General features: G+C 48.7%; 1 protein-coding gene across 2 annotated transcripts in view; it reads left to right on the forward strand.

Moving 5' to 3' along the window:
- The window catches only part of MGAT5B (alpha-1,6-mannosylglycoprotein 6-beta-N-acetylglucosaminyltransferase B), a 172,470-nt gene extending 148,615 nt beyond the window's left edge, over positions 1 to 23,855 (forward strand). For both annotated transcript variants that reach the window (XM_077833803.1, XM_077833804.1), the window contains 3 exons: positions 18,994 to 19,068; positions 20,896 to 21,170; positions 23,657 to 23,855. In XM_077833803.1, the coding sequence (XP_077689929.1) occupies positions 18,994 to 19,068; positions 20,896 to 21,170; positions 23,657 to 23,855 (549 nt within the window). The remainder of the gene's footprint in view (positions 1 to 18,993; positions 19,069 to 20,895; positions 21,171 to 23,656) is intronic.
- The last annotated feature ends 729 nt before the right edge of the window (positions 23,856 to 24,584 follow it).

Genomic DNA, 24,584 nt, shown 5'->3' on the forward strand with positions numbered 1-24,584 from the left:
AAATCCCAGTGTCTCAGGACAGGAGGCAAGTAGCTCTCGGCTTTCAATGGGATTTATGCTCCTGAGTTGCTTAGGCTCTTTTGAAAACCCCACTCAATGGAGTTACACTAGTTTAACTGAGATCAGAATCAGACCCAGTAGGTATGGATAGCTTGGACTCTGTAGTAACTTACCTGGAACAAACCTCCACACCTCTTGAGTTTCACCCACCAAAGCTTAGTCCTATCTATGAGGCCAGATTTTCCAAGAGCTCAATTCCCAGTAGACCTCTAAATAAGTTGATGGAACAACTTCAGCTGCTGGGCTCTAAGCACTTGAAAATCTGGCACGTAGGTTCCTGAATGGAAACTGAGCTCTCTGAAAATCTCTCCAGTAATGTCCCCTGTACAACTCTCCATCAACTTCCCACTCCCCATCAGTTAGGAAGTTAAACCCACTCATTTAACCAGGATGCAGTTTTCCCATCATGCATCCTCCTTCCCAGTGCTGGGATGTTCCACAGCAAGCATCTGGGACTGCCAACCCTGTCTCTTGTAAGCAGGTAATTTTTTGTCAGCCTTGTATCTCCCCATGCAAGTGCTGCAAAAGCTACAGGTCACTTCACCTACCGTTCCTCTGCTGCATTTCATTTAATTATTAATAATTATTATTTGCATTAAACAATTCAATATGAAAAGCCTCAAATCCCCCCTATTAAATATGAAGAGCTGAAGAAATGCAGCAAAAAAAAAAAAAAAAAGCCTTTTGAAAAATGCAGCAACTGCTGTGTGAGCCGACTTCTCAAAGACTTTTAAAAATTATCTGTCATGAATATTTACCTCCCCAGTGGCAGGAGCCTTTCAAGTTGTCCAAATTATTAAAGTCAATTTTCCTGGAGGGGAGAAAAGTGCTGATCTCCGGTTTGCTCACAATTTGCTTTGGGTAGGGTGAGGCGTCCCTGTTGTTACAAAGACCATACACCACGAAATAGCATCTTAATAAAAAATGGCCCTGCATCTGACTCAGATTAACAGGAATCAGGGAATTTAATAGATTCTACAAGGGTTTTTGGGGGGTTATTTTGAGTGAATTTGTAGTGTTCATGTCAGATTGAGAGCAGCAGAGATCCAAGTCCTCCATCCAGAGAGCAAGCTGTGCTGCGGTGTAGAGCTCCCCTGCTAATATTCCTCAGCCCAGATCTGTTCAGTTTCTTTGGCCCATTCTGTCCTTGCTTCCTCTGTGAAGCTGCCATCAATCAGGCTGATCCACACCAGCAGGGGGAGTATTGTGAGCCACCCCCCTTCTCCTGTCACAGCCATCACATGGAAATGCTCTTTAATTGTTACTCAGCATGAGTGGCAATTGATCTGGGGGCTCGTTCTGTAGTGCATAGCCGTCTCCATAGCTACGTCCATTCCCCCAGGGGAAATCGCTCACTAGAAAGTGAATTACCAGATTAAAAAATATCCCTAATTTGCAAACTGTTTAAATTCCTAATTCAGTAACACTCCTTGGATAAAAACAACGAGGAGTCCTTGTGACATCTTAGAGACTAACAAATTTATTTGGGCATAAGCTTTCGTGGGCTAAAACATACTTCATCAGATGTATGGAGTGGAAAATGCAGTAGAGAGGTATAAATACACAGCACATGAAAAGATGGGAGTTGCCTTACCAAGTGTGGGGGGGGGTCAGTGCTAATGAGCCAATTCAGTTAAGGTGGAAGTGGGCTATTCTCAACAGTTGACAAGAAGGAGTGAATACCAAGGGAGGAAAAATCACTTTTGTAGTGCTAAGGAGGCCAGTGTAATCAAGGTGGCCCATTTCAAACAGTTGAGAAGAAGGTGTGAGTATCAGCGGGGGAAATTAGTTTTTATAGTGACCCATCCACTCCCAGTCTTTATTCAGACCTAATTTGATGGTGTCCAGTTGCAAATTAATTCCAGTTCTGCAGTTTCTTGTTGGAGATCCATCAAATTAGGCCTTGCTGCTCTTTCCCTGGACCTCCTACTCTGCTGCTCTCAGGCTTTCTTCTTCCCCCTTCTAGTTAAGCCCATCCTTCAGGGCCAGGATTCCATGGCTCCTCCTTCTCCTGGGGTTGCTGCTTTTCTTCTCTCTAAGCCTGGAGCATGACTGCCGTCTTCCACACTGCAGCCCTTTCTGCTGCAAACTTCCTGGCTCGATATCTTGCGCAGCATCTCCCCCAGCTGGGCTTGATCAGCCATTAGTCATTTTTAATCAAGCAGACTCTCCACCTGTAACGTTAATTTGCGTGATCTGCCCCACCTTAGCCCCTGCAGGGCTGGTGTGGGGTTAACAGCCCACCACACTAGCCAAACCCCGATCGCCGTACTGACTAGTCACTACTGAGTGATCGGTTTCAGAGTAACAGCCTCAGGGCCAGATCCTTAGCTGGTGTCAAGTAGCATAGCTCCACGGAAGTCAATGAAGCTACACTATTAACTTACACCAACTAAGGATCTGGTCCTCAGTTTCCTATTATAGAATTACATTTCTAAATCATTCCTCTGGTGCCTGCCTGGTGACCCTCTGGCAATGGAGTCTTCAGCCCCAGCAGCCTGCAGACACAAGCAGAGGATTCCTCAGCTGCTGAGGCCAATGTAGAAGTAACCCACCAGGAAGGAAACTGTTCCTATCTGCCTTACAGTGGGTTGGGGTAGCCTTTGCCAGGAGCAGCCTGAACAAATTCAGGAGCAGCTGGTGATGGCTTCCTTTACTGAGCTCCATTGGCTGTATACACAGTATGGTATGACCCTCGGCTGATTGGTCAAGGCATGGGGCCGAATGGGAAGGGTCCATAGGAAGCAGCTGGACTAAGCTGTGGCCTTTTCTGACCACTGGCAGCAAATTTCACCCGGCCTCCCACTCTTGTGAAGATCTCCCCAGTGGTGCAGCAAAGACAGTGGGAATGCTTGCCTAGCCTCCCCTCCCTCCCGAGCAGTGAGAACAGCCCTGTGTCCCTCCCACCATGCAGGAGAGACAATGGGAATACTGGCCTGTGCCTTTCCAAGCCGGAAATTGGGCTCTAAAGAAGAGGGCATAGATAAATCAAGAAGGGCCTTTGTGATTTTGCTGCTGCTCAGTGGCGTGGTGTTTTTACAGTACGAGGAAAGACTGAACAAGAGATTGCAAGAATGAGGTGGGTATGGAAAGAAAGAGAGTAGAACATGTGCCATCTAAAGTAGCCAGTAGGAAATGCCACTGGGGCTTTCCTCTAAGTATTGGGGAAGGTCCTGGGTCTGGCTTCTCTAGGAATAGAAACAAATCTTTTGTTGTGGCTCTAGATGATAGAACATCTAACAGACTGATGTTCCAGTGCCCTTGGGAACTTGATAAACCATCTGCTTTCCAAACAGCAGCACCAGGTGCTGCCATGTATTCAGTGCTCTTGAAGGATAGCACTCCCAAGTGGCATTTCTTTGAAAGGCAGCAGAGCACCAGAGCTGACAATCTGTGACACTATTAGGGCTCGTACCCGAGCTCTCCCCATATGACAGCAGCTTGTTAGGTGTGGGATCTTTGGTGTCGGTTACGGGCACTCGCGAGCTGTAGTTTGTTTTGATCTCGTCTCATCTCTTCTCCTCCAAAATATTGCAAAGAATGTATCAAACCACCGTATACAATTATTCGTCATTAGGTGCATCTCAATTAACATTAAATTTTCAATAATTATGTCCCTGACACGGGGCTTCCTGTCAGCTGTCGACAAAAACTGAAGTGAGCCGTGTTGACCATCTCCGTTCCATCTGCGCTGGTGAAATGTTCCCAAAGAGAGAGGGTCTCAGCTGCCGAGCTGGTGTTTAAAGGGCACATGTGTCACATCCTCTGCATGTTACAAGATGAATTAATGGAGGTCACATCTTTCCATCAGCAGTGTAAAATCAGCAAAAAACTAGGGGTGTAAAAAAAAAAAAAAAGAAAGTTATCAGATCTCCACACAGCAATGCCAGCAGCTCCACCTCTCTCCAGAAATAAAATGGGACAATGTCTATTCTCTCCTTTTTGGGCCCACTCAATCAGCTGCCAGAGGGGGTGAGTGCATTAACCTTTCACCTTTTGAAACATGGATTCTCTAGTGCCCAGCACTGTGTGCAGTTATTTACTCCAGTGCCCGGTGAATGTAAAATGCTGCCACCCTGATTGGGCACCTATTTTGCACTCAGTTCGTACTGGAGTAAATGACGACACAAGGTGCAGGACAACACAGAATCAGACCCATGGATGCCAATCCCCACTGAAGTCACAACTGGCATTGAGTTTATTAGTCTTTCATCCTAGTGTGTATTACAAAGCCGCTGCCTGCTCTGGCCTCAGTTTCTGCTTGAGGGAAGCTCAAGACCAGGATAGGTCCATGGTGCCATGGCTCAGGATTCACATGGAGTGGCAGAGCTGTGTGGGACCCAAGACTTGACTAGCAGACGATGCTGCAGGGCAGGGATTCAGGTACTGGCAGAGAGGCACATGGCCTCAGATTGGAATAGCAGTTGGTGCTGCAGGTCAGGACTTGGGTCCCTTGGCAGAACTGTTTGAAGAAAGCATAAACTAGTACTCTTCGTCTTGCACCTTAATGAGTATTAACGGACTCCCAGCTCTGCAAGGGGAAACAAAGAAGAAAGACGAAAGCCTTGTGCTGCTCACACAATACTATCTCTTCAAACAGATGAATAAATTACTTGTCCCAGCTTCAAAGCTGGGCTCACTTCTCCTCTCATTTAGACCACTGTAAATCTGAAGTAACTTCAGTGAAGTCAGCAGAGTGACTCTGGATTGATTTTGGTGTAAACGAGAATGGGATTTGGTCCTGTAGCAGGTGACTGCAGGAGAAGTTTTGGGTGCACAAAGGTGCCTCATAAAAGGCTTTTGCTGGGCTCATTGGAATCCCGACACACTTGCACACGCACTCATTTAAGATAAAGATTCTGGGCAACATTTTCAGAAGTATCTAAGAGACTTAGGAGTCTAAGTCCCATTTTCAAATGTGGGTTAGGCAGTCTCACTGGAAGCCAATGGGATTTAGGCTCCTGAATTCCTAAGGATAATTCTACACTGCAAAAATATCCCTGTAGCACCAAGTCTCACAGGCCAGGTCAACTGATACAAGCTCATCTCGCATTATGGGGTTACAAATATCAATGTAGATCAGAGGTAGTCCATTATTTTTTGTTAAGGTCCAAATTTCTTGGTCAAGGTACGGTCAAGATCCAGACTCCAGGGAAAATAATAATAAAAAAACCCAATTATAATAATAAGTAAATATAAAGATTTCAGGGTCTGTTCAAAAGTGTCTGCTGATCCAGATTTGGCCCACACTCCACCTATTGGCTGGTGTAGTTGTTCCTGCTCAGGCTGGAGCTTGGGCTCTGAGACCAACCCCCATTGCTGGAGTGAGGCACATTGGCAAGGCATTATGGGTAAGCTTGTCCTGACATGACTTGACCCGAATCTGTTCCGTTGAGAGAGACCTTCGGGGCTATCTGGGTGCTATCAGTCTTTCACCAGCACTGAGGGTCTGATCCACAGCTCATTGCAAGACTCCCATTGCCCTCCGTGGATGTTGAATTGAACGGCATTTGCTTTAAAAGAGTAAAAACTACAGCTCAGCTGTCACAATTTTATTTAAAACGTGCAGTGACTCTGGAGGAGACTGGTGGGTTTTGTTCCACTGGGACATGTCTTCTTGGGCTAATCCCTTACCAGGTTAGAGCTCCTTTTAAAAGATGTATATAACCTCTCTGGGAACAGGGAGAGAATGTAAAGTAACTCACAGCAACTTCCCCCCCCTTTTTTAAGGGCTGGTTTATTAGAGATGCTGTCAAGGCAATTAGGCCTAAAAATTGACCTAGCATAAAAGCCTTATTATGGGCTTTTGCTGCAAGATTTCCCCTAGTATTTTGTCTTTAAAATAATGTTTTATGCAGCAGGAAGAGAAAACAAAATCCCGTGGGAGGGAAGAGGGAGAGAAGAAAGAGAGAGGGTGGCTTAGGGTAGCTGTGTCACAAGTCCGAGAGTTTCACTAGAAAGTGTCTGGAGAGTGCTATTTGATCTGTTTAGCTGAATGTACTGGAGCTAAGTCTTGAAGAAATGTTATATGTGATGGAGTTCTTTTTAGATACCAAGCATATCGCCAGTAAAGTTTGTTCTCACTGTCTGGGTCTCACTATGACCAATCACACTTAAGTGTAGCTGCTGCTGACAAGTTCTCGCATGCAAGTAAATAAGGCAATCCATGGTGCCAGAATATTACAGGAAGAACATATGCAGCATCGTTCTAGAAGGACACCTACTGTGTTGGTCATTTGGTAGCCAAGCCCTAGGATGAAGCCCTGGTGACAGCTGGACTTCTTATGCATGTGGCTATGCATGCTCCCCCCATCCCCCCTCAAATAAATTATTTGAGATTCAGATGGCAACCTCATTCCAAAGCCATGAAGTTGTTTACATTTGCTGGAAAATGGACCTTTGTTCTCTGGACAGGTGTTTGAATTTTAGCTTGAGCCTTGGCTCGGTTTGTGACAAAGCCCCATCTCAGGCAAGTTTTGTGCGGTTTCAGGTTTCAGAAGGAAAGTCCCGTCCCCTTCTCCCAGGCTCAGCACTGCAGCATTCAGTAGCATCTGTAACAAGTCATGGATGCACTTTTTGTGTAACATGCTTAGCAATTTCTTGTTTTCCCCGGTGCTTATTGTTACCAAGGATTTCTGACCTATTTATAATAAAAACTCAAATAGAGGCAGCGTCAAACACCATAAACTCAGGCAAGCAAATCAGTGGGCAGTCACAGGTAGCAAAAAGAGAGCGAAAAGCAAGGAGACAAATTACAGCCCACCAGGAAATGTGATGTTGGAAGAATTGTCCTGGTGATGAATTACAGCTGTTACATGGAGTTTAGAGGCGAGAGAAGGAAAGAGGTTTCATTTGAGGTCATTTTCTTGGGCTTCAGCTTTTACATTGTCAAAAATAGTTCCCACATAAGCAATATAATACAGCCAGTATTCTGGTGTAATGAAGGGAGAAAGCTTCATTATATTAAAGTCAAACATACAGGAATATAATGAAAAATTATATATTTCAGGCTATGCTTGGGAGAGTGGCATATTAAGCATTGCAGTGAAAATAGCTGGTTAAAATCTCCCCAGTCTGCTGTTACACACTGTTAGGCAATTGTGTTATTTTCTATTTATTTGTCTGATGATGTTTGGATTTTTATTATTATTATTTTGAGTGAGAGATTTAATATTCCCTTTGGCGCTGCGATTCCTCTCAGAGACTCAGCCCCCTGCAGAGAAATCCCATCTCTACATTTATTCCTCAGGTACCTACCTGGGATTCTAAATGCTCCATCTGACAACAATGGGCTCCATTCACCATTGTTCTGCTGCCCCTTTGCACCTTCAGCGCGAAGGGGTCCTGGGGCTGGTTCTGCACTCACTGGCGAGCACCCCCAGCAAAGGGGCATTCCGAGGTGCACTGGGGAGGCCCGTGCCAGGAATGGGGGAATCGTGGCTGAGGAAATTCTAAACTTCAGCTGTTTCCCAGCTGCTGCAAAGCCCACAGTGGCCATATAAGTCAGAGCTGCCCAGCCTGTGCCGGGTGCTGAACTGGCTGCCAGCAGCCCCAGGATCGGGGCGGGGGGGGCAGTGTTCTGGCACTGGGCTTCACACTTGCACAGGGATGAGTTGGGGCTCCTGGCTCCTGTCTTCTGTCCCCATGAGCCTGGGCACACCACTGCATCCTGTGCAGCGATGGTGAGTGATGGAGGTGTTGGGCTGTTGCAGAGTGGGGTGAAACCAGGGCGGTGTGACTGTATGTAGTTGGTGCTGGGGGTACAGCACCACTAAGCAAGGGGACATGCACATCTGGCAATTGGTGACTCCTCATTCAGCATGGAGCACCACCTCTCCCTCCTCTCAGGTCATGCGCTACAGGTAGGGTTGGCTCTGTCGCATCTGTGGCGAGGTTTCCAAGAGTGTCCCAGCCACATGGCTCCGTATCACCGTTTCACACACTCACACCTCACTCTACCGCAATAAAAATCTTTAAAGGTGGATTTATTATGATGGACTCACCACGTTGGCCATCTAAGCATGGGCTAGATTCATAGACTCATTTCATGGGTTACTTCCATCCATGCTGCACCTACCTTTCCCTGCCTTATGGTCCATTCACTCCCCTCTCTTGTAATGGGGAAATGGAGAGACCCTTGCCCCGAGACAGCAGGGCAGGTAATGTGTCCAGTCAATGGGATTTGGTTCTAGGACCTTGTCGGTGTGGCTTGCGTGGGAGTTCTCGCCGCGTGCTGTCCCAGCTCTGCACATGTGGCTGGCTCAGCGGACCCCGATAGAACCTGCCCAGAAAAACCACAGTCTCGGTTCAGTGGCGAAGGTGCTCGGCCGGGTTTATTGTCGACTAAGCACCGTATTAGCACCCCTGCTTAGTGGCTATAGGTACACTAACACACGTGTGCCCGTCACAATGGACCAGCTCAGTCAGCAGCAGGTCTTTCTGCTGCCCCTTAGGCCAGACAAAGGGTTAAGGCGAGGTGTCCCAAGATTTATAGACTAAAACAAACAACCTGGGCTAAACAACCGACATGCCAGATTCCGTGTTCCGTGATATGTTTGCTACCTCCTCTCATTCCTTTCTCTTGTTGTTTCAGACAAAATATTCCTGTTCACCACTTCTGTCTGGGTACTTTACTCCTGATGTTTCTGACAAAATATCTCTGTTCATCACTTCTGTCAAACCATCTTATCCTGTGCTAGGTTCGGGTGTACTTGTGCCAGCCTGCTGCAATGTGTTTACATATTCGGTGTGTTTTAGCAGTGCCAGCAGGACGTGCCAAGACACTGAACTTACATGCCCTGACTTTGGTTCACAGTTCAGGCCTCAAGTCTTGCATCAGGCCTAATGCTCTAGGCTCTCTCTGCTACACTCGGGTCTCTGTCTTCTCTCCTCGTCCCCACCCTCCCACTCATCCTTCTTTATAGCTGAGCAGATTTGCATCTCATCCCAAGCAGAGCTAAGAAATCTTATTCCCTCTTTAGCCTCTTGTGCCACCTGTCACAGTAACTCCTGCTGGTGATTTTTGATGCCTCTTCTGTTAACACTTCATCATCTGTTCCGTGCCTGGTAGTGAGAAACGAGGCCTGGACTGTGGGAGAGATGTTCTGTGAGGGCAGTGTTTCCCTGCTCACTGCATTTCCTCCTCTCCTACCGCTGTTCTGATTGTTCACCTTCGCTGCTGCTCACATCCCCCGTCCCCTCCCACCGCCTCCTTCTCCCATTGCCACCACATCTTCTCTGCTCACCCTTAACTCTGTGATCAAAACACTCGTCCCCTCTGCACCAGCTCTGGTGTCCCGTCTGTTATCCATCTTTCTTCAGGCTTTTTGCACTCGCTCTCTTGTCTTTTTTTCCCTTCTGCTTCTAATTCTGATTGTGTGGCTGGGACCACAGCAGAGTGCCAATTTCTTGAAGATAATTGTTTAATTAAAATATGACAGGCCTGGCCTCCTGTTGACAGCCACGCTGCCGGTGATGTTGGTCACAACGGGAACATTGGCTGCCACGAGAGTGACAGCTCTCTGTGAAGGAGGAGAAGACTCTGGGTACAGGCAGGCAGGAGTAGAGACTTAGGGCTAGATTGTGCCCTCGTGGGACGTGGAGGGACCATGCAGCATCCAAGATCCCCAGGAGGAAATCAACGAGAATTCCTGCGGCACCAACTGCAGCAAGCTTACTGTATCATAGCCTGGACACTGTGCCGTAGTTCAGATACCGCGGAACCACCTCCCGGCCCTTCTAAGCCTTTGCCGCTCGGTGGGGACTGACACATTTAGTTCCCTTGGTGATGTTTGTGTGCGTGATGTGGACACTTGTCACTGAGATCTGGAATGAAAAACTATCCAACTCATTTAACACGGCCACCAAACAACTAGCCAGAATTAGCCTGGACAGATTCCAACTATCAACCTACAGTACAAGGAAAAGGTTCTGTATCCCATGAATAATCCCTTACCCTTCTCAATACCTTACTAAGGATACATGAAAAAGGAGAGGGATAATGTGTTAGCCAACTTCTCCCTGCCCCTAACCTACCACAGACTTGTTTCATCCACCCGTTACAACCTCTCTTTTAGGTTATGAGCTTTTGTAGGCAGGGACTGTCTATACAGTGCCTCACACAATGAGGCCCTGATCTTGTTGGGGGCATCTCTGGTGCTGCTGTAATACAAAGAATGAATAGGAATAAACTGAACTTCCTTGGCAATGCCAGGATTAAAACGGGGGGGGGGGGGGGGGGGGGGGGGGGGAATCTGCCTCCCCTTAAATCTGTGTCAGGCAAAATGGAGGACAATTCACAGCATTCTGCTGGTAAAGGGTGAAACAGGCAATTGCAATTTGCTCTGCGAAAGGAACTACTATTTAAAGAACGCTCAGAAGCGCCCATCAAATCCTTTTATCCAAGTTCCCAAGTCAGGGCGAGCTCAATAATTCATAGGCAGGATCAGCGCCTGTCATTATGTCGAAACTGATTACCGCGCACACCTGTAATTAGATATAATGGGTGTAATTTCCAGTCTCGCTGAGATATTTATGGCAGGAAGTTGCTTAGAGATATCTTCTCTCCAGGCTGAGCCTTTTGAGTTTTGGTTTGATAAGTACTTCAAAAGGAGACAAATAATTCTGAGATTTACTGTTGGTGAAACGAAGGAACAGCATTTTCAGAAAAAAAGAATGTAGGCATCTCTTAGTTTGGGACCTATTTACTGAAGGTGAGTCCCGCTCTGGAGAGGTGCATCTGGGCCAGGGGAGGAGTACTGCACAAGTGCCCTGCTGCATCTCCCCTGCCATCCCATTTTTACCCACTTAGACAATTCCCCTCTGGAAGACGGGGTCAGTGTGATGCTTTGGGGGTTCACCCAGACCAATAAGGGGTTGTGTCACTGCCTGCCCTGTAATCTTGGGTGCTTCTGTGATGTGCACTTTGGCTCAGAGCCCTGATACACCAACAGCCTGCTTTGCTGCTCCTTTAAAGAGACTGAGGATTTTACCTTTCAGTTTGAAACGCTACATGATAAAAACAAGATTACGTTTATTAAGACAGAACAGGTATTGAAGTGATACCAAGTAGAAGGAATTGGGATAGAAATGGTTACAAACAAACAAACAAAGGTAAAATTATGCTTCTAAGACTAAACCTACCCTAACAAACTAGAATCTTTTGTTCAAAGTAGTTTTATCACCGCAGTTGCTTTTCCAGCATGGCCGGCCAGTTCTTAGCCAGGATCTAACACAGAGCTCGAAGCAGTAGGGTTTTTTTTTCTCTTCAGCTGAAGGAGACCCAAATGACTTTTTCTCCCCGCTTATATCATCAAAGTTAATCTTTGTTTTCAACATCAGGAAGCCCTCCTGGGGGCTCAGCTTGCTGTGTCCAGCAGGGAAATGATGCCATGTTAATTTTTGCAGTCTCTCCCTCCCAGTCCTATTAGTTAAGTGGTTATCTCCCCCACTCCCTTGTTTGATGGCTTTGTTTACCTTTTATGTACATGTACCTTTATTGTGTGTCTTTGTTCAACCTATATTGGAGGCACATTCAAGTAGGGGGGACCACATTCCTTTGTCTAAGGTGGAGGGGGATTTAAGCCCTTCCTGCCAATCACATTTTAAGACCATATGTCCAGCACATATTTCAGATTTTTCATATATCACCCCAACATACGCACCACACCATAATATTAATGGCCAATGCATTACCAGTTCGCATAGGATACTTTACATGACACCGTTTTGATACAGATTATGACAACAGTGAGTTGGGGTGATACACTAAGCTGGTCAGGCCAGCTGAGACACACTGCTACTTACCAGGCAGCTTCTAGCCCTCTGGCAGTGGGATGCTATTAGGGTCACAGTCAGGAATGGCCTATGAGCTCCAGGGCTGAAAGTTCCTTCCAGGAAGTACGTCCTTCCAGGAATAAGTGTGCAGCACTGTAAGAGTTGCAGTGTTGCTCACAGTGGAGACATTGTTGCCTGTCCTACAAGGGAGTCAGTAAGCAGCATCGCCCATGTGTGGAGAATGAATCTATCTATCCTCATCACTGTAGTATCTGAGCAACCATTAAAGAAAGGTGATGAGAGAGAGTACTGTGATAAGAGTACCTGTGCACAAAGCAAGAAATACATTAACAGAAAGTGGTGGACAGTTATCAGTTTCAGGCAGTGGCTGTGATTTTCCAGTGTGTAGTTGTAAATTTCAGGATGTGAGGGTAACTGTTCAAGGAAACAGGGATGGCTTTACATCATTCCTCTGCCAATACTTTACTGATTAAAAGCGAAAGTAGAAAGAATCCTCCATAAGGACAGCAGTGTTTCATAATCCATGCTAAAAATATGCCATTCATTTAAATGATAGTGCCAATCCAGAGAGAAGAAGCTGAATGCTGTGTATAAATAGCAGACAGAACACGGGGGCGGTGTGTCTGAAATCACACTGACTCAGAGCTGCTGAAAATACATTTGCTTTATCCCAGCATCCACACTCTGCCAAAAGCTTCTTCCTGCTTCACAGCCCTGGGTATTAGACTGACTGCAAAGACCCAGAATCTAGGTGGCTGAATGTTTTCTGCTTATTAGGATTAGGTATGTGTGGTGGGAGGGAATTGACTCATGGAATCTCTTTGTTACACAAATTTTGAATTACCTGGGCCATCCCTAACTTTTTAATTCCCATCTCCATTAGTCTTATAATCTATCTATCTATCTATCTATCTATCCCTAAACATAGAATCATAGAACTGGAAGGGATCTCGAGAGGTTATCTAGTCCAGTCCCCTGCACTCATGGCAGGACTAAGTATTATCTAGACCTTCCCTGACAGGTGTTTGTCTAACCTGCTCTTAAAAACCACAACCTCCCTAGGTAATTTGTTCAAGTGCTTAACTACCCTGACATTTAGAAAGTTTCTCCTAATGTCTGACCTAAACCACCCTTGCTACAATTTAAGCCCATTGCTCCTTGTCCTCTCCTCAGAGGTTAAGGAGAAAATTTTTTCTCCCTCCTCCTTGTAACAACCTTTTATGTACTTGAGAACTATTATCATGTCCCCTCTCAGTCTTCTCTTCGCCAGACTAAACAAACCCAGTTTTTTCAATCTTCCCTCAAAGGTCATGTTTTTTAGACCTTTAATCATTTTTGTTGCTCTTTTCTGGACTTTCCCCAACTTATCCACATATTTTGTGAAATGTGGTGCCCAGAACTGGACACAATACTCCAGTTGAGGCCTAATCAGCGTGGAGTAGAGCAGCAGAATTACTTCTCGAGTCTTGCTTACAACACTCCTGCGAATACACCCCAGAACGATGTTTGCTTTTTTTTGCAGTAGTGTTACACTGTTACCATGTGCCTGTCACCGTAGTTTCTAGGCACCACTGCTGTTGTGCTGGATGGTGTATGAACAAGACTAAAGCAAAGTTTGCTTCCACTCCATCAGAATCACCAAACAAGGGTACTGGCTTGTTCAGAGAATCAGTAATGGGAGAGGAGAGTCTTTTTATTTTAAAAAAAAAATCTCTGGATCACCCATTCAAACCTGGCCCCAGATCTGTAATAACTGACCTGTTCAGTGGTCTGCGTGAAATGAATGTTTGGTGGGTCTCAGTCCAATTCTTATTAGGCACCTGTCTTTGTCACAAAATGTCCACCCCAAAACCGCACTTAAATTGGTCATCTCCCACAGAGAGACAAAGGGCTAAACTGACCATGAAGACTGAACGTCCTTCTTGCTGCTAGAGGAGCTTCCTCTAAGTTAGGGCTGAGGCACATTGGCAGAGGAGGGTACGGGGGAAGCTGACGCTGCCTCCAGCTTGACACATGTAGACAGAGGCCTGCCCTCTCCTGGGCTGTGGCACCTTTCACCAGCTCTACCCACCATTAAACATTGTAAAGAAAAAATATACTCTGCCACCGCATATACCACTAAATAGCAGCAGAGAGGGAAATGATCTTTCCAGGCCCAGGTGAAAGCGTCACAAACCAGAGAAAGTAAAGAATTGCAGAGGTGGCTTTAAAACACAGGTGGCTTATGGTCGGGGGGGGCAGGGTCTTAGGAAGGCAGATCTTGGCAAGAGTGTGGGTGGAGCTTGCTAGGAAATGGTTTCTGACCGTTTTTAAGGAAAATGAAAATGTTTCATTAAAAAAATGTTTCAAAAGAAATATTTCCATCAGCACGAAGCATGGAGCCTCTCAGCACCACTGTGACCTCGTTTGAGAGCCAATGGAAGTCACCTCAGGGACTCCATTCTTCCCATCCCTTCCTCTCCATAAGAGACGCCCACTTCTCTCATCCATTAGTCTGCTCCCAGTTAAAATATAAAGCCGTGCTTTATTGCTGTCATTCCTAGGCCCAGTGCCTTGGTCACCTCTGGGACACCCCTGGGGATGGTGCGACATGCCATTGTGCTGCGCGTCTCTGACTTCTCCATTGACGTGTTCTGTCATGCGTCATCTGCCGCTAATGATAACTATTAGATGCCGCCCCTTTGGATTTTAGGCAGAGACAGGCCAAGCTGATGTGGGGGCTGGTGGGGTTTAGGGCAATGCTAATCAGGGCCAGAAAACAAACAGGAAGAAGTCAAACTGCAAGCCACAGCAGATGAAGAACGGAGGGATAATGAGAAAAGTGACTCAGTGGGACAAAGTGGGATTCAATGGGATATGGGAAGATCAACAAAGCAGGTTCAAGTGTCTGTGCTGTTGACTGCATTAATCATGGCGAGGCGGGCAAGGTGCCAGCTGCAGGGCTATCGTTGTTCAGTAATTTCATTGCGCCTGGTCTCATTCCAGAGTTGCACGGCAAACCCTTTATTCCTGTGCGCCCTAATGTCTAGAGCCTCCTGCTCTCTCCCACCCGCTATTTCTTTAGTCCTGCTCACTTTTATTGCTAATCATAGCTTCCATTTAAATGCTAATCGGTCTCAGCAGAGGCCCTGTTTTACATATAGCGTGTCTTTTGTGGTGCAATAAAGCTTAAGCTCCAAATGTTAAATCTCCATTGAGACTCCATTAGGCATTTTTCCCCTCTGGGGCTTGGTGAAGGGGGTGGGGAGGTGGAGCAGAGGGGAAATGATGCATTGCTTGCAAAACGGGAAACAAGACACAAAGATTATTCACCCTTTGGGATGTTTCACTGGTGCTCCTTTGTGTCTCCCTCTGCGTCCCACCTACCTCCTTAATCCCTTCCTCATCAGCACTAGTGGGCACACTGGACCCTATAACGAAGCAGGTCTGCAGAGGCCTGGAGAGCAGAGCCAATCAGAGTTCCTGCTGCTAGACTCTGCTCCTGCCCCCAACACCAGCACATGGTCCAGACCTGGACCCATCAAGCTTAGCTCTGCTGCCATCAGTGGATTATTACCGTCAGGAGTTCTGTCCCACGCAGCTGTGGTCACTAACTCAGCAGGAAACCCGGTCCCAAAACAGTGCTAGCCTGGCTGCTGGGAGGCGTTTGCATTGGGAGGTGGCAGGTGATGGGCTCGGAATCTCTAGGCCGGATTCAATATTTTATTGGCAGCAGGCCTTGTTTCCTGTTGAAATTTCCTGCTGTGGGTTTCCTTGCAGGACAGCACTCAGATGCTGCCAGTCTGGAGTGTTGAATACAAAACATTATTTAATAATGGGTTGGTCCCACTCCCTAGCTGGCAGATCATACCCCCTCGGGCCATGGTGCTGTGCCTAGCACACTAGCTTGTCACTAGAGCTGTCTTGAACCCCAGGTGGAGATCCTGCTCTGTGGCCTATGCAGTAGAGCAGTGGTTTTTCAACCTGTGATCTGCGGACTCCTTGGCGTCCGCAAACTATGTCTAAGGAGTCTGTGAAAGGTGGTCATTACCATAGAGCAGTGGTTTTGAACCTGTGGTCCGTGGACCCCTGGGGGTCCAAAGATTACCTAAGATTCCCAAAGGGGTCTGCACCTCCATTCAACATTTTTGAAGGGTCTGCAAATGAAAAAAAGGTTGAAAACCACTGCAGTAGAGAATAGTCTCCCTATATCCCCAACTCCTCTGCGCATCGATGACGGAGAGGGCAGGGTCCTGCCCAGAATCTTTGCCACTAGCAATAGAAAGACTGGCTAAAAATCCTGAAAGGCCCCAAGCACACTGAACTGACATTGACGGGGGGCGCCTGTTCCATGAGGCCCTGAGCTGACAGATCCTTTAAAAAAGGACAGGGATGTGCCTGGGGGTGTCTCAGGCTGCAATGGGGGTGGATGGCATTTGAATGCATCTGAAATTGTGTGAATGTTTCCCTGGATTTCCCCCCACGCCCCAACACTTTGGCTAGGCCACTACAGGGGGTCGTTTTGTTGAGGTGCAGCCCCTATTCAGTGCTAGGGAAATGAGATGTAATTGTTTTTCTGTGAACTTATTGCTGGTGAGAGAGGCAGCATTGGAGCTGGAAGTCCTACATGGCATGGACAGCAGCCATGCAAGTTTCTCCACCCTGATCCATGCCAACATGCCTCATGTGGGACCCGCAGGCGGACCACCCATACTGCTGGATGGCTTTAGACTCCAGGCCCAGGGAATCCTTAGCCTCCCTGCTCAGACTCCCCGCAAAGGTGTTGGATTAGTGCTGACAGCTGTGGTGGTTTTTGTCACATTGACACAGTGCACTTGGAACTGCACTGAGACCTGCCAAACTCATTTCATGTACAACACAGATAACTGGCAACATTTCTATAACCCAAACAGGCCCTAGTTCTTGAGCACCTGCCACCCACTTTAAAAAAAAACTTGGTCAACAGTGTTTGGATGGGGGTGGTGCAACATAACAGAATATGTCAGTTATAGCATGTCTGGATTAATGTGGAGGTACCTGCCCAGGGAATGCACTTCCCTTTCTAAGCTCACATGTCATTCCCCTGCCCCAAATTTCCTGTGTTTTACTATATAGCAGCGTTGCTGTGCTATGTAATGCTCTGAAGATTTCGGTCTTTCCAGTCACCCTGCTCTTACAATCCTGGGAATATCCCAGTCTCCCCAGTCCCTCTTCTTTACAATGTTAGCACTCTCCCACATAGGCCAGGCCCTATGCTCTGTAATGCTGGCACCCTGGTCTCTCTGCTGGAGCCAGGGCCGGCTCTAGGTTTTTTGCCGCCTCAAGCTCCGAGAGTTGAACTGCCAAAGCAAACAAACAAACAGACGAAAAAGGACGGCCGGAATGCCGCCCCGGGAATTGTGCCACCCAAGCACGTCACGGGCTTGCTTTGCTGGTGCCTAGAGCAGTCCTGGCTGGAGCTCTCTCCTGGTGCCTATCTCCTGCCCAGAGTGGGCACCCAGCTCTTGGTGGCTCTTTAAAGATTTCGTCTTCTAGCCAGACTTTTGTGTGCTCTGCAGGTCGTTTGAGAAGCCCGCTGGTACATTTGCACCTGAGCAGTGTTTGAGATGAACCCATGTCCCAGGACGTTTTCTATCCTGTGTTTACCCCAAACTGTTGAAAACCCGGTTTTCAGTAAGAAAATGCAGGTTTTGATAAACACACACAAAAAAATTTTTTTTTGCAAGACATGGCACATCTTGATAATGTCGACAGTCTTTGTTTCTTTATCTAGGCCATTTTTGTGACACAAACTTTGAGCAGCTCCAAATATTGTAACTGTTGTTGTTGTGGTAGCACCTGGAGCCCCCTCCAGGGAGCAGGGCTCCATCATCCTAAGTGCTGTATGACAAAAAGTCAAAAATGCGTACTGCCTACGTTACGCTAAGAGACAACAGGTGGGTACACCAGACAGACAGTAGGGGCTTTTGCTGTGTGTGGGCAGCACTCCACACACGTGTAATCTCCAGGCTTTCTTTTGATTCTTAATTGCCACATTCTGAGTTCTGATCTCCTAGAATGAGGGGAAAGGAAGGAACGAGGGAGTCTCACAAAGAGCCATTTGTTTTGCTGAGCCCGTCTGTTGTTGGGGCTCCTGTCTTTCAAGTTCCTACTCCATCCACGTGCCTCCTGGTAGCAGATGGCTGCATGTGTCTGTTGGCGTTTCTGACAGGTCCAACATGATGATCGCCAGCATCCCTGAAAGTGCCCAAGAAAACTTTGGCGGGGTAGCAGAGGTGGAGACAAGGCCATGTGTCTCTCCAGACAGCAGATTGCTTCAGCGGTGCACCACTCTCCCAGGAAAAGATGCTTGAGTGAAAGGGGCTAGAGACGTGCAAAGTAAAGCGGGTCAGAAATTTTCCAGTGGGATGTTTTCCTGCTAGAAACTGCTGATTCGTCTCAATCTAAACTTTCTGCGGAAGCCATGTTGATTTCAACTACATTTCACCGCGACTTATTGGAATGGAACATTCTGGGTTTTTTTTAAGGACTTTCCAAAATTTTATTTTATTTTGTATTAGATAATAATAATAATATAAAACAGTCAGAATTGAAATATTTCGTTTTGATTGACCTAAAACAAAAAATTGTTGAAAATCATTCTGATTCAGAACTAAAAAACAAATATCGAAATTGTGGAACTTCCCAGGAAACAGAAGTTCTGGGTCCCACACAGCTCTAGCGCTAAGTGTGAGGAATGATTAAGAATGGATTAATTAGTACTGGAGATTAGTAACCCTATCCACATTGCTGCTGTCCCTTGCTGGGAGCCAAGCGCCCTGCTTCTGCAGTCAGCCCAGTGGAGTCTTCAGAGCAGGCAGCAATGCAGCAAGCCATGTCTTTGGAGCACTGGTCGGTGTTTGTGTGCCCACCTTACACCAGCTGCTCCCACCAATAAAGATGGGCCTGGAAATGGGTTGTAGGAGGTCTTGCTGTGAAAGGAAACATGAAAAGGCATTAGGAAAACTGGTCTGTGAGTACGAGCTCCAGTAACTTTCCTCCTCCCACAGGCACTCTGAGCTGGGTTTGTAAGTGGTGGGCAGCTGAAAGCCCTAAGCCAAGGGGAAGAGAGCGGTCTTTCCCTGCTTGTGACTATGTCCTATTGCTTCCTTTCCACAGGTAGACCCTTACGTACCCTATGAATACACCTGCGAGGGGATGCTGGAGCGGATTCACGCCTACATTCAGCACCAGGTCCGTGACCGCTCTCCCACCCCACAGGGCTTCCCACGTCATTTCTTGGGGCAAGCAGCCAGCCAGGCATCATGGCCAGCAGACTGTATTTAAAGATGTACAACAAACTGCAAGCCTCGCGCCCTGCCCCGCCCCTTCCATGAGGCCCCACCCCTGCCCCGCCCCTTATCTGAGGCCCCACCCCTCCTCACTCCATCCCCCCTCCCTCCGTCACTCACTCTCCCTCACCCTCGCTCACTTGCTTATTTTCACCAGGCTAGGGCAGAGGGCTGGGGTGCGGGAATGGATGAGGGTTCTGGCTGAGGGTGCGGGCTCTGGGGTGGGGCCAGAAATGAGGGGTTTGTGGGGGAGGGGACTCCAGGCTGGGGCAGGGGATTGGGGTGCAGGAGGCAGTTCTGTGTGTAGGCTCCAGGAAAGAGTTTGGGTGCAGGAGAGGGCTCAGGGCTGGGGAAGTGGGAGGGGGTTCAGGGTACAGGCTCTGGGCGGCACTCACCTCAGGCAGCTCCTGGAAGCAGCGACATGTCCCTCTGGCTCCTAGGTGGAGGTGCAGCCAGGCAGCTCTGCAGGCTGTCTCTGCCCACAGGCGCTGGCCCTGCAGCTCCCATTGGCTGTGATTCCCAGCCAATGGGAACGGTGGAGCCAGCACTTGGGGCGGGAGCAGCGTGTGGAGCCCCCTGGCTGCCCCGGAGTCAGAGGAACCTGTCGCTGCTTCTAAGAGCCATGCGAAGCCAGGGCAGGCAGGGAGCCTGCCTTAGCCCCACTGCGCCGCCAAATGGACTTTTAGCAGCCTGGTCAGCAGTGCTGACCAGAGCCTCCAGGGTCCCTTTTCGACTGGGCATTCCAGTTGAAAACCAGATGGCTGGCAACCCTAGCTGTCAGACATACATCCTCACCGGTGGCTCAGGACACAGCCAGCTAGCCGGTGGCAGGGGCTACAGCCCTGGGGGCTATTGGTGTCTGAATCTGAGAGGGGATTTAGGACTCATGAAAGTCAAGGGCCAGTGCCTCTGGCTGGAGCCCGGCATGGTACTGGCAGGAGCCATGGATGCTTCTCCCTAATCCTCTGGTGGCACCCACCAATTGCAGCTTTGGGACTTTCCTGAGTAGGGGCTGGGTAGTGAGGTGGTGCTTGTGGTTGTGATTCAGGTACCATAGCAGCCCTGCCCACCGCTTGTCTGGGCTGTGCCTGGGTGGAGACGAGTGAGGAGTTGTGCCGTATCTGCAGGGATATGTTCCTTTGCAGTTATCAGTACATCCTGGTGACAAGGAGAGAGATGCTCTGTATGGAACCCTGCCACAAAAAACAGGGGAAATAGGGGGCCGCTCATCTCTGGGACCCTAGTTTAGCTCCAGATCTTAAGTATGTCTGTAGGCATTTATCAGAGCAAATCCCTGGGGACTGGGCTCCCCATGAACGTTCTTCCTTGCCGCATGGGGTCCTTGGGCCCCCTGTAAGCTGGCTCCTGGCGAGGGGATGCACTGGAACCTGGGAGAGCCGGAGCAGAAACAGCATCTCATCTGAGATCCTTTGCTCACAAAGCTCGGCAGTGTGGGAAGAGCCCTTTGATCTGTCTGCTGCAGGGAAGGTCCACCAGGTCAGGGCAGGAGTCAGTAACAGAGTCGGAGTCATATATATTCAGCAGCCCTAGCTGCTGCCTGGGGAGGCCCTCGGGAGTTACCTTCTAGCTGGTGGAAGGGACCTGAGCTCAAGGCAGCAGAGCGAGCCTCAGCTGCAACCTAGAAAGTGATTCCCTTCAGACTGGCCTGATGTTTAACCGTTTCCATTCCGTGGGGCACTCTGTGACCTATCCTTTTCTGTCCCGCTAGGATTTCTGTGCTGGAGCTTCTCCTCCTCTGCCAGCGAAGCCCAATGGCCATGCTATGCCAAGCTCGCCAAGCCCGTTCACCCTGTCGCCGAACGCCACTCACCTTGTGTGGTCATACAACGGCAGCAGCGCCCCCCATGTCTGGCCTCCCATGAGCTCCATGCAGGTGTGGGTGTCTGAGGCTGGGCGAGCCTGCACTGAGACCTGTCAGGAGCACGGGCTGGTCTGCGAGCCAACATTCTTCGAGTTTCTCAACAAGAAGGACGTGTTTCTCCAGTGAGTATGGCTCTCGCACCTTCACCTTGCCCCCCTGCATGGTGGGGTGATAATAATCCATTGTCCTGCTATAGCACCCCTATTTAAGCACCCCCAAAATGCTTTTCTTAGGCCTCAAAGTACTCCTCTATCATAGGGCAACATTATTATCCCTGTATTACAGATGGGTAAACTGCGGCACAGAGAGGTTAAGGGTCTGATTGGCAGAACTGCACAGGCCAGGGCCAGCTAACGTCAGTGACAGCCGTGGGTGCTAAGCATCTCTGAAAATTAGGACCTAAGGCCAGAACGGTGAGAAAAGATCAGCTTCCTCACCCAGGCTTAGCTCCAATTTAAGCGTAACGCCGACCCCCTGGATGGGTTGTCAGCAGCACGGATCAGACCTGGGACCTTGGGATCTTTATACATGAGCTTGTAGTATCTGAGCTAAAAGATGCCCCTTTCTTAGCCGAGACCATCACAGGCTCATCAAGTGCTAGTTGGCCTGGCCAGCACTAGAAGGGGACAGAGTGCCACACTGGGGAGACATGGGTCACGTTAAGTTCTGAGAGTGCTCAGCATGTAGTGGGCATGTTGGGTGCTGAGCTCCTTGGAGAGTCTGGCCCTAGATGTCACAATGGGAGCAGCTGGGCACTAAGCTCCTTGGAGAATCTGACCCCACGAAGCTTACCCCAGGCTGCACACCAAGCCAGCAGCGGAGTCAAAAACAGAACCCTGGTATCCTGTCTCGCAAGCCCTTATTCTAACTGCTAGGCAACACTCCCTCCTTGACCTTTTGAAAGGTGAGGTTGTTCTGTTCTCCCAGTGCTACTTTCTGCAATTTTGCAAACACAGCTCCCCTTGCTGTAACTCCCTGTGGTCCATTGCAGTGCCCTTTGTACACAACCCCACATGCACAGTCTGCTTTGTTTGTGTCACTTGGATGCATTGTGCCCGAATGGGCTTCTGCTTCAAAACAAATGTTGAATTTTTCAGGCACCTTTCCCTCTCCCCCTGCCTTTTATACCTTTCTCTAACACTCCATTTTGAACACACAGGCAGTGAAGTTTTTAATAGGGCATAAATCTGCCTCCCGATTCCATGCTGCACTGTGGACAATTAAAATGCAAGCATTGCCATTTCTGTCACACCGGTCAGGCAGGCAATTTGAGTCCTAGTGACATTTTTATATGATAAATTAGAGCAGGAGTGCAGATTCCACTCACTCCGCTCCTTCCCCCCCCCGCCCCCGAATGAAATCACCTGTTCAGAGTCAGTAGTTCAGCTCAGAGTTTATTAGGTAGAGCCATTGGGCATGCAGAGATACCCAGGGGCATTCTGCTGCTGACCAGAGGAGACCCCGGCATTCTAGCTCCACCTACAGATTGGAGGAAACAAGACAATCTCACTTTCCATCCAGTCCATTCCTCCCTCTAGTGCTACTCCAAGAAGTTTGCTGGTGCTGGCTGCAGTCAACCCAGCTCTCAGGGTTTGGCTGTCATCTCTTCGTGTTTCTTGCCCCTGGGTCCCATCTGGAACCTCCCCTCCTGGTTAGCTCGCGGTTCCCCAGGGCAGTTGAGCTCACTCCCAGGGTACTTTCTGAGTCCAGTTACCTCCAGTCCCTGGTGCTGCTCCATCAGTGTCCTGGAGCTAGATCAGAGAAGAACAGACGTCCGGAGCACCGCACAGGGCTGCAATGTCTGTCTGCCCTAAACAAGGCAGGGAGGAAAGCGAGCACAAGTCACTGGTCAGGTGTGGCTACCGGGCTCTCTCGCTGTCTCTATCAGCCTCTCCTCTTGGGAAACTCACCCGCTGCTCTATGACCAGCTTCACTTGTAGGTAGGGCATGCTCTGCAGGTGCGCCTACTCAGCACTGTCTGAGTGCAGAGATGCTTGTTAGCTTGCTGTCAGCGGGATGGGGGCGTGTCCCATCACACTGGCCTCTCCCTGCCCTGTGGCCAATCTCCTCTCACAATAACCCACACATGGATCTGATACATGCACCTCACATGTGTCACACAAGTGCCTAGAATCTCTCAGATGCATGGGAGCAGCTCCCATTGAAATCAATGGCCACTGCACGTGGCCGTCTGAAAGTGCAGTGTGGCCCAGAGAGCCTATTATGTGTCCTTGTGCCAGTCCCTTGGATTCCATGGGTGGTTTGCTTGGGCCATGCGGATTGCACACATAGGTTGGGATGATCTCACAGGTTTCATGTCTGGGCTGCATGGGTCACACAGATCTCAGGTTGCTCAGGTAGCCACATGTAGTTTCCAAGCACTTACTATGCAAATCATACATCACTTAAGCTTAATGTTATTGTGGGACAGGGACAGGTCTGCAGTGACATTCGAAGCAGGGAGGTTCTGTAAACAGCAGTGTTCAAATCTCCCCCAGAGATGTAGCAGCCCTCCCTAAAGTCACATTCTGATCCAACATGAAACCCGCTGAAGAGCAGGTGCAGAGATGGACACAGCAACATTCAATTTTGGGTATTTGTTTCCCAGGCTTCGCATTGCCTGTGACACCACGGAGTCCGAGATGAACCACCTCTACCCAGCACTGGCTGAAAATGTGCAGGAGTGCTACCTTCAGAAGGAACCGCTGCTGTACAGCTGCGCAGGCTACAGCACCAAGTACCGGCGCCTCTGCCCATGTCGCGATTACCGGAAAGGACAAGTGGCGCTGTGCAGGGACTGCTTGTGATTCTCCCAGAGCCCGGAGAGCGTGTGTTGTGACACGCCACACGCAACAAGTAGCTTTTTCTCAAAGCTTCTGCAATACCCAAGAAGGACAGGACAGCTCCCTCTTCTTGGAAACTCATGTCGAGACTTTGGATGTCAGACTCTCTCGGTTGTTTTATCTGCCAGTCAAACGTCCGTGAATCACCATCTGCTCATGTTGGATTTTTTTTTTCTTGAGACACATCTCCTTCCACACCCAAGCCCACCTGGACTTCAGAGGAGCCCAGAGCTGCTTCAGTAGGACAAGGCACCAGGAGCTTTTGGGTTTGGGTTTCACCCTCTTTGAACGTCCTCATTTATTTATTTATATTTTTTATCAAATTAAAGCAGCAAAACAACCACCGGTCCTTCCTGAGGAGTTATTTGGAACAACCTCCTTAGAAATACTTACGTGGGGGTGACAGATCTTGGAAGGCTCCAATGCCAGACGCATCTAGAAAGATGCCTTCGAGTCTATCAGTCCGATCAGCTGTCCAGCCTTTGGAAGGGGAGGGGGAGGCGTTCTGCACACGCTGACGGGAGCACGTCTCTTGTTCCGTTCCCGCCACTAGCACTCATTAGAGCTTGGGAGCCCGGCCCTGCAGAAGCGCGGGGATTCTGGGCATGACATCACAGCACCAGAGACGAGCGTCCCAGTGCGGTAGCTCAGAGCGGGTGTTGATGTTTGTGGCATTCATGTGCCAGAACAGAG

This window comes from Eretmochelys imbricata, chromosome 14, assembly GCF_965152235.1.
Source record: "Eretmochelys imbricata isolate rEreImb1 chromosome 14, rEreImb1.hap1, whole genome shotgun sequence".
In the NCBI taxonomy this organism is placed as follows: Eukaryota; Metazoa; Chordata; order Testudines; family Cheloniidae; genus Eretmochelys; species Eretmochelys imbricata.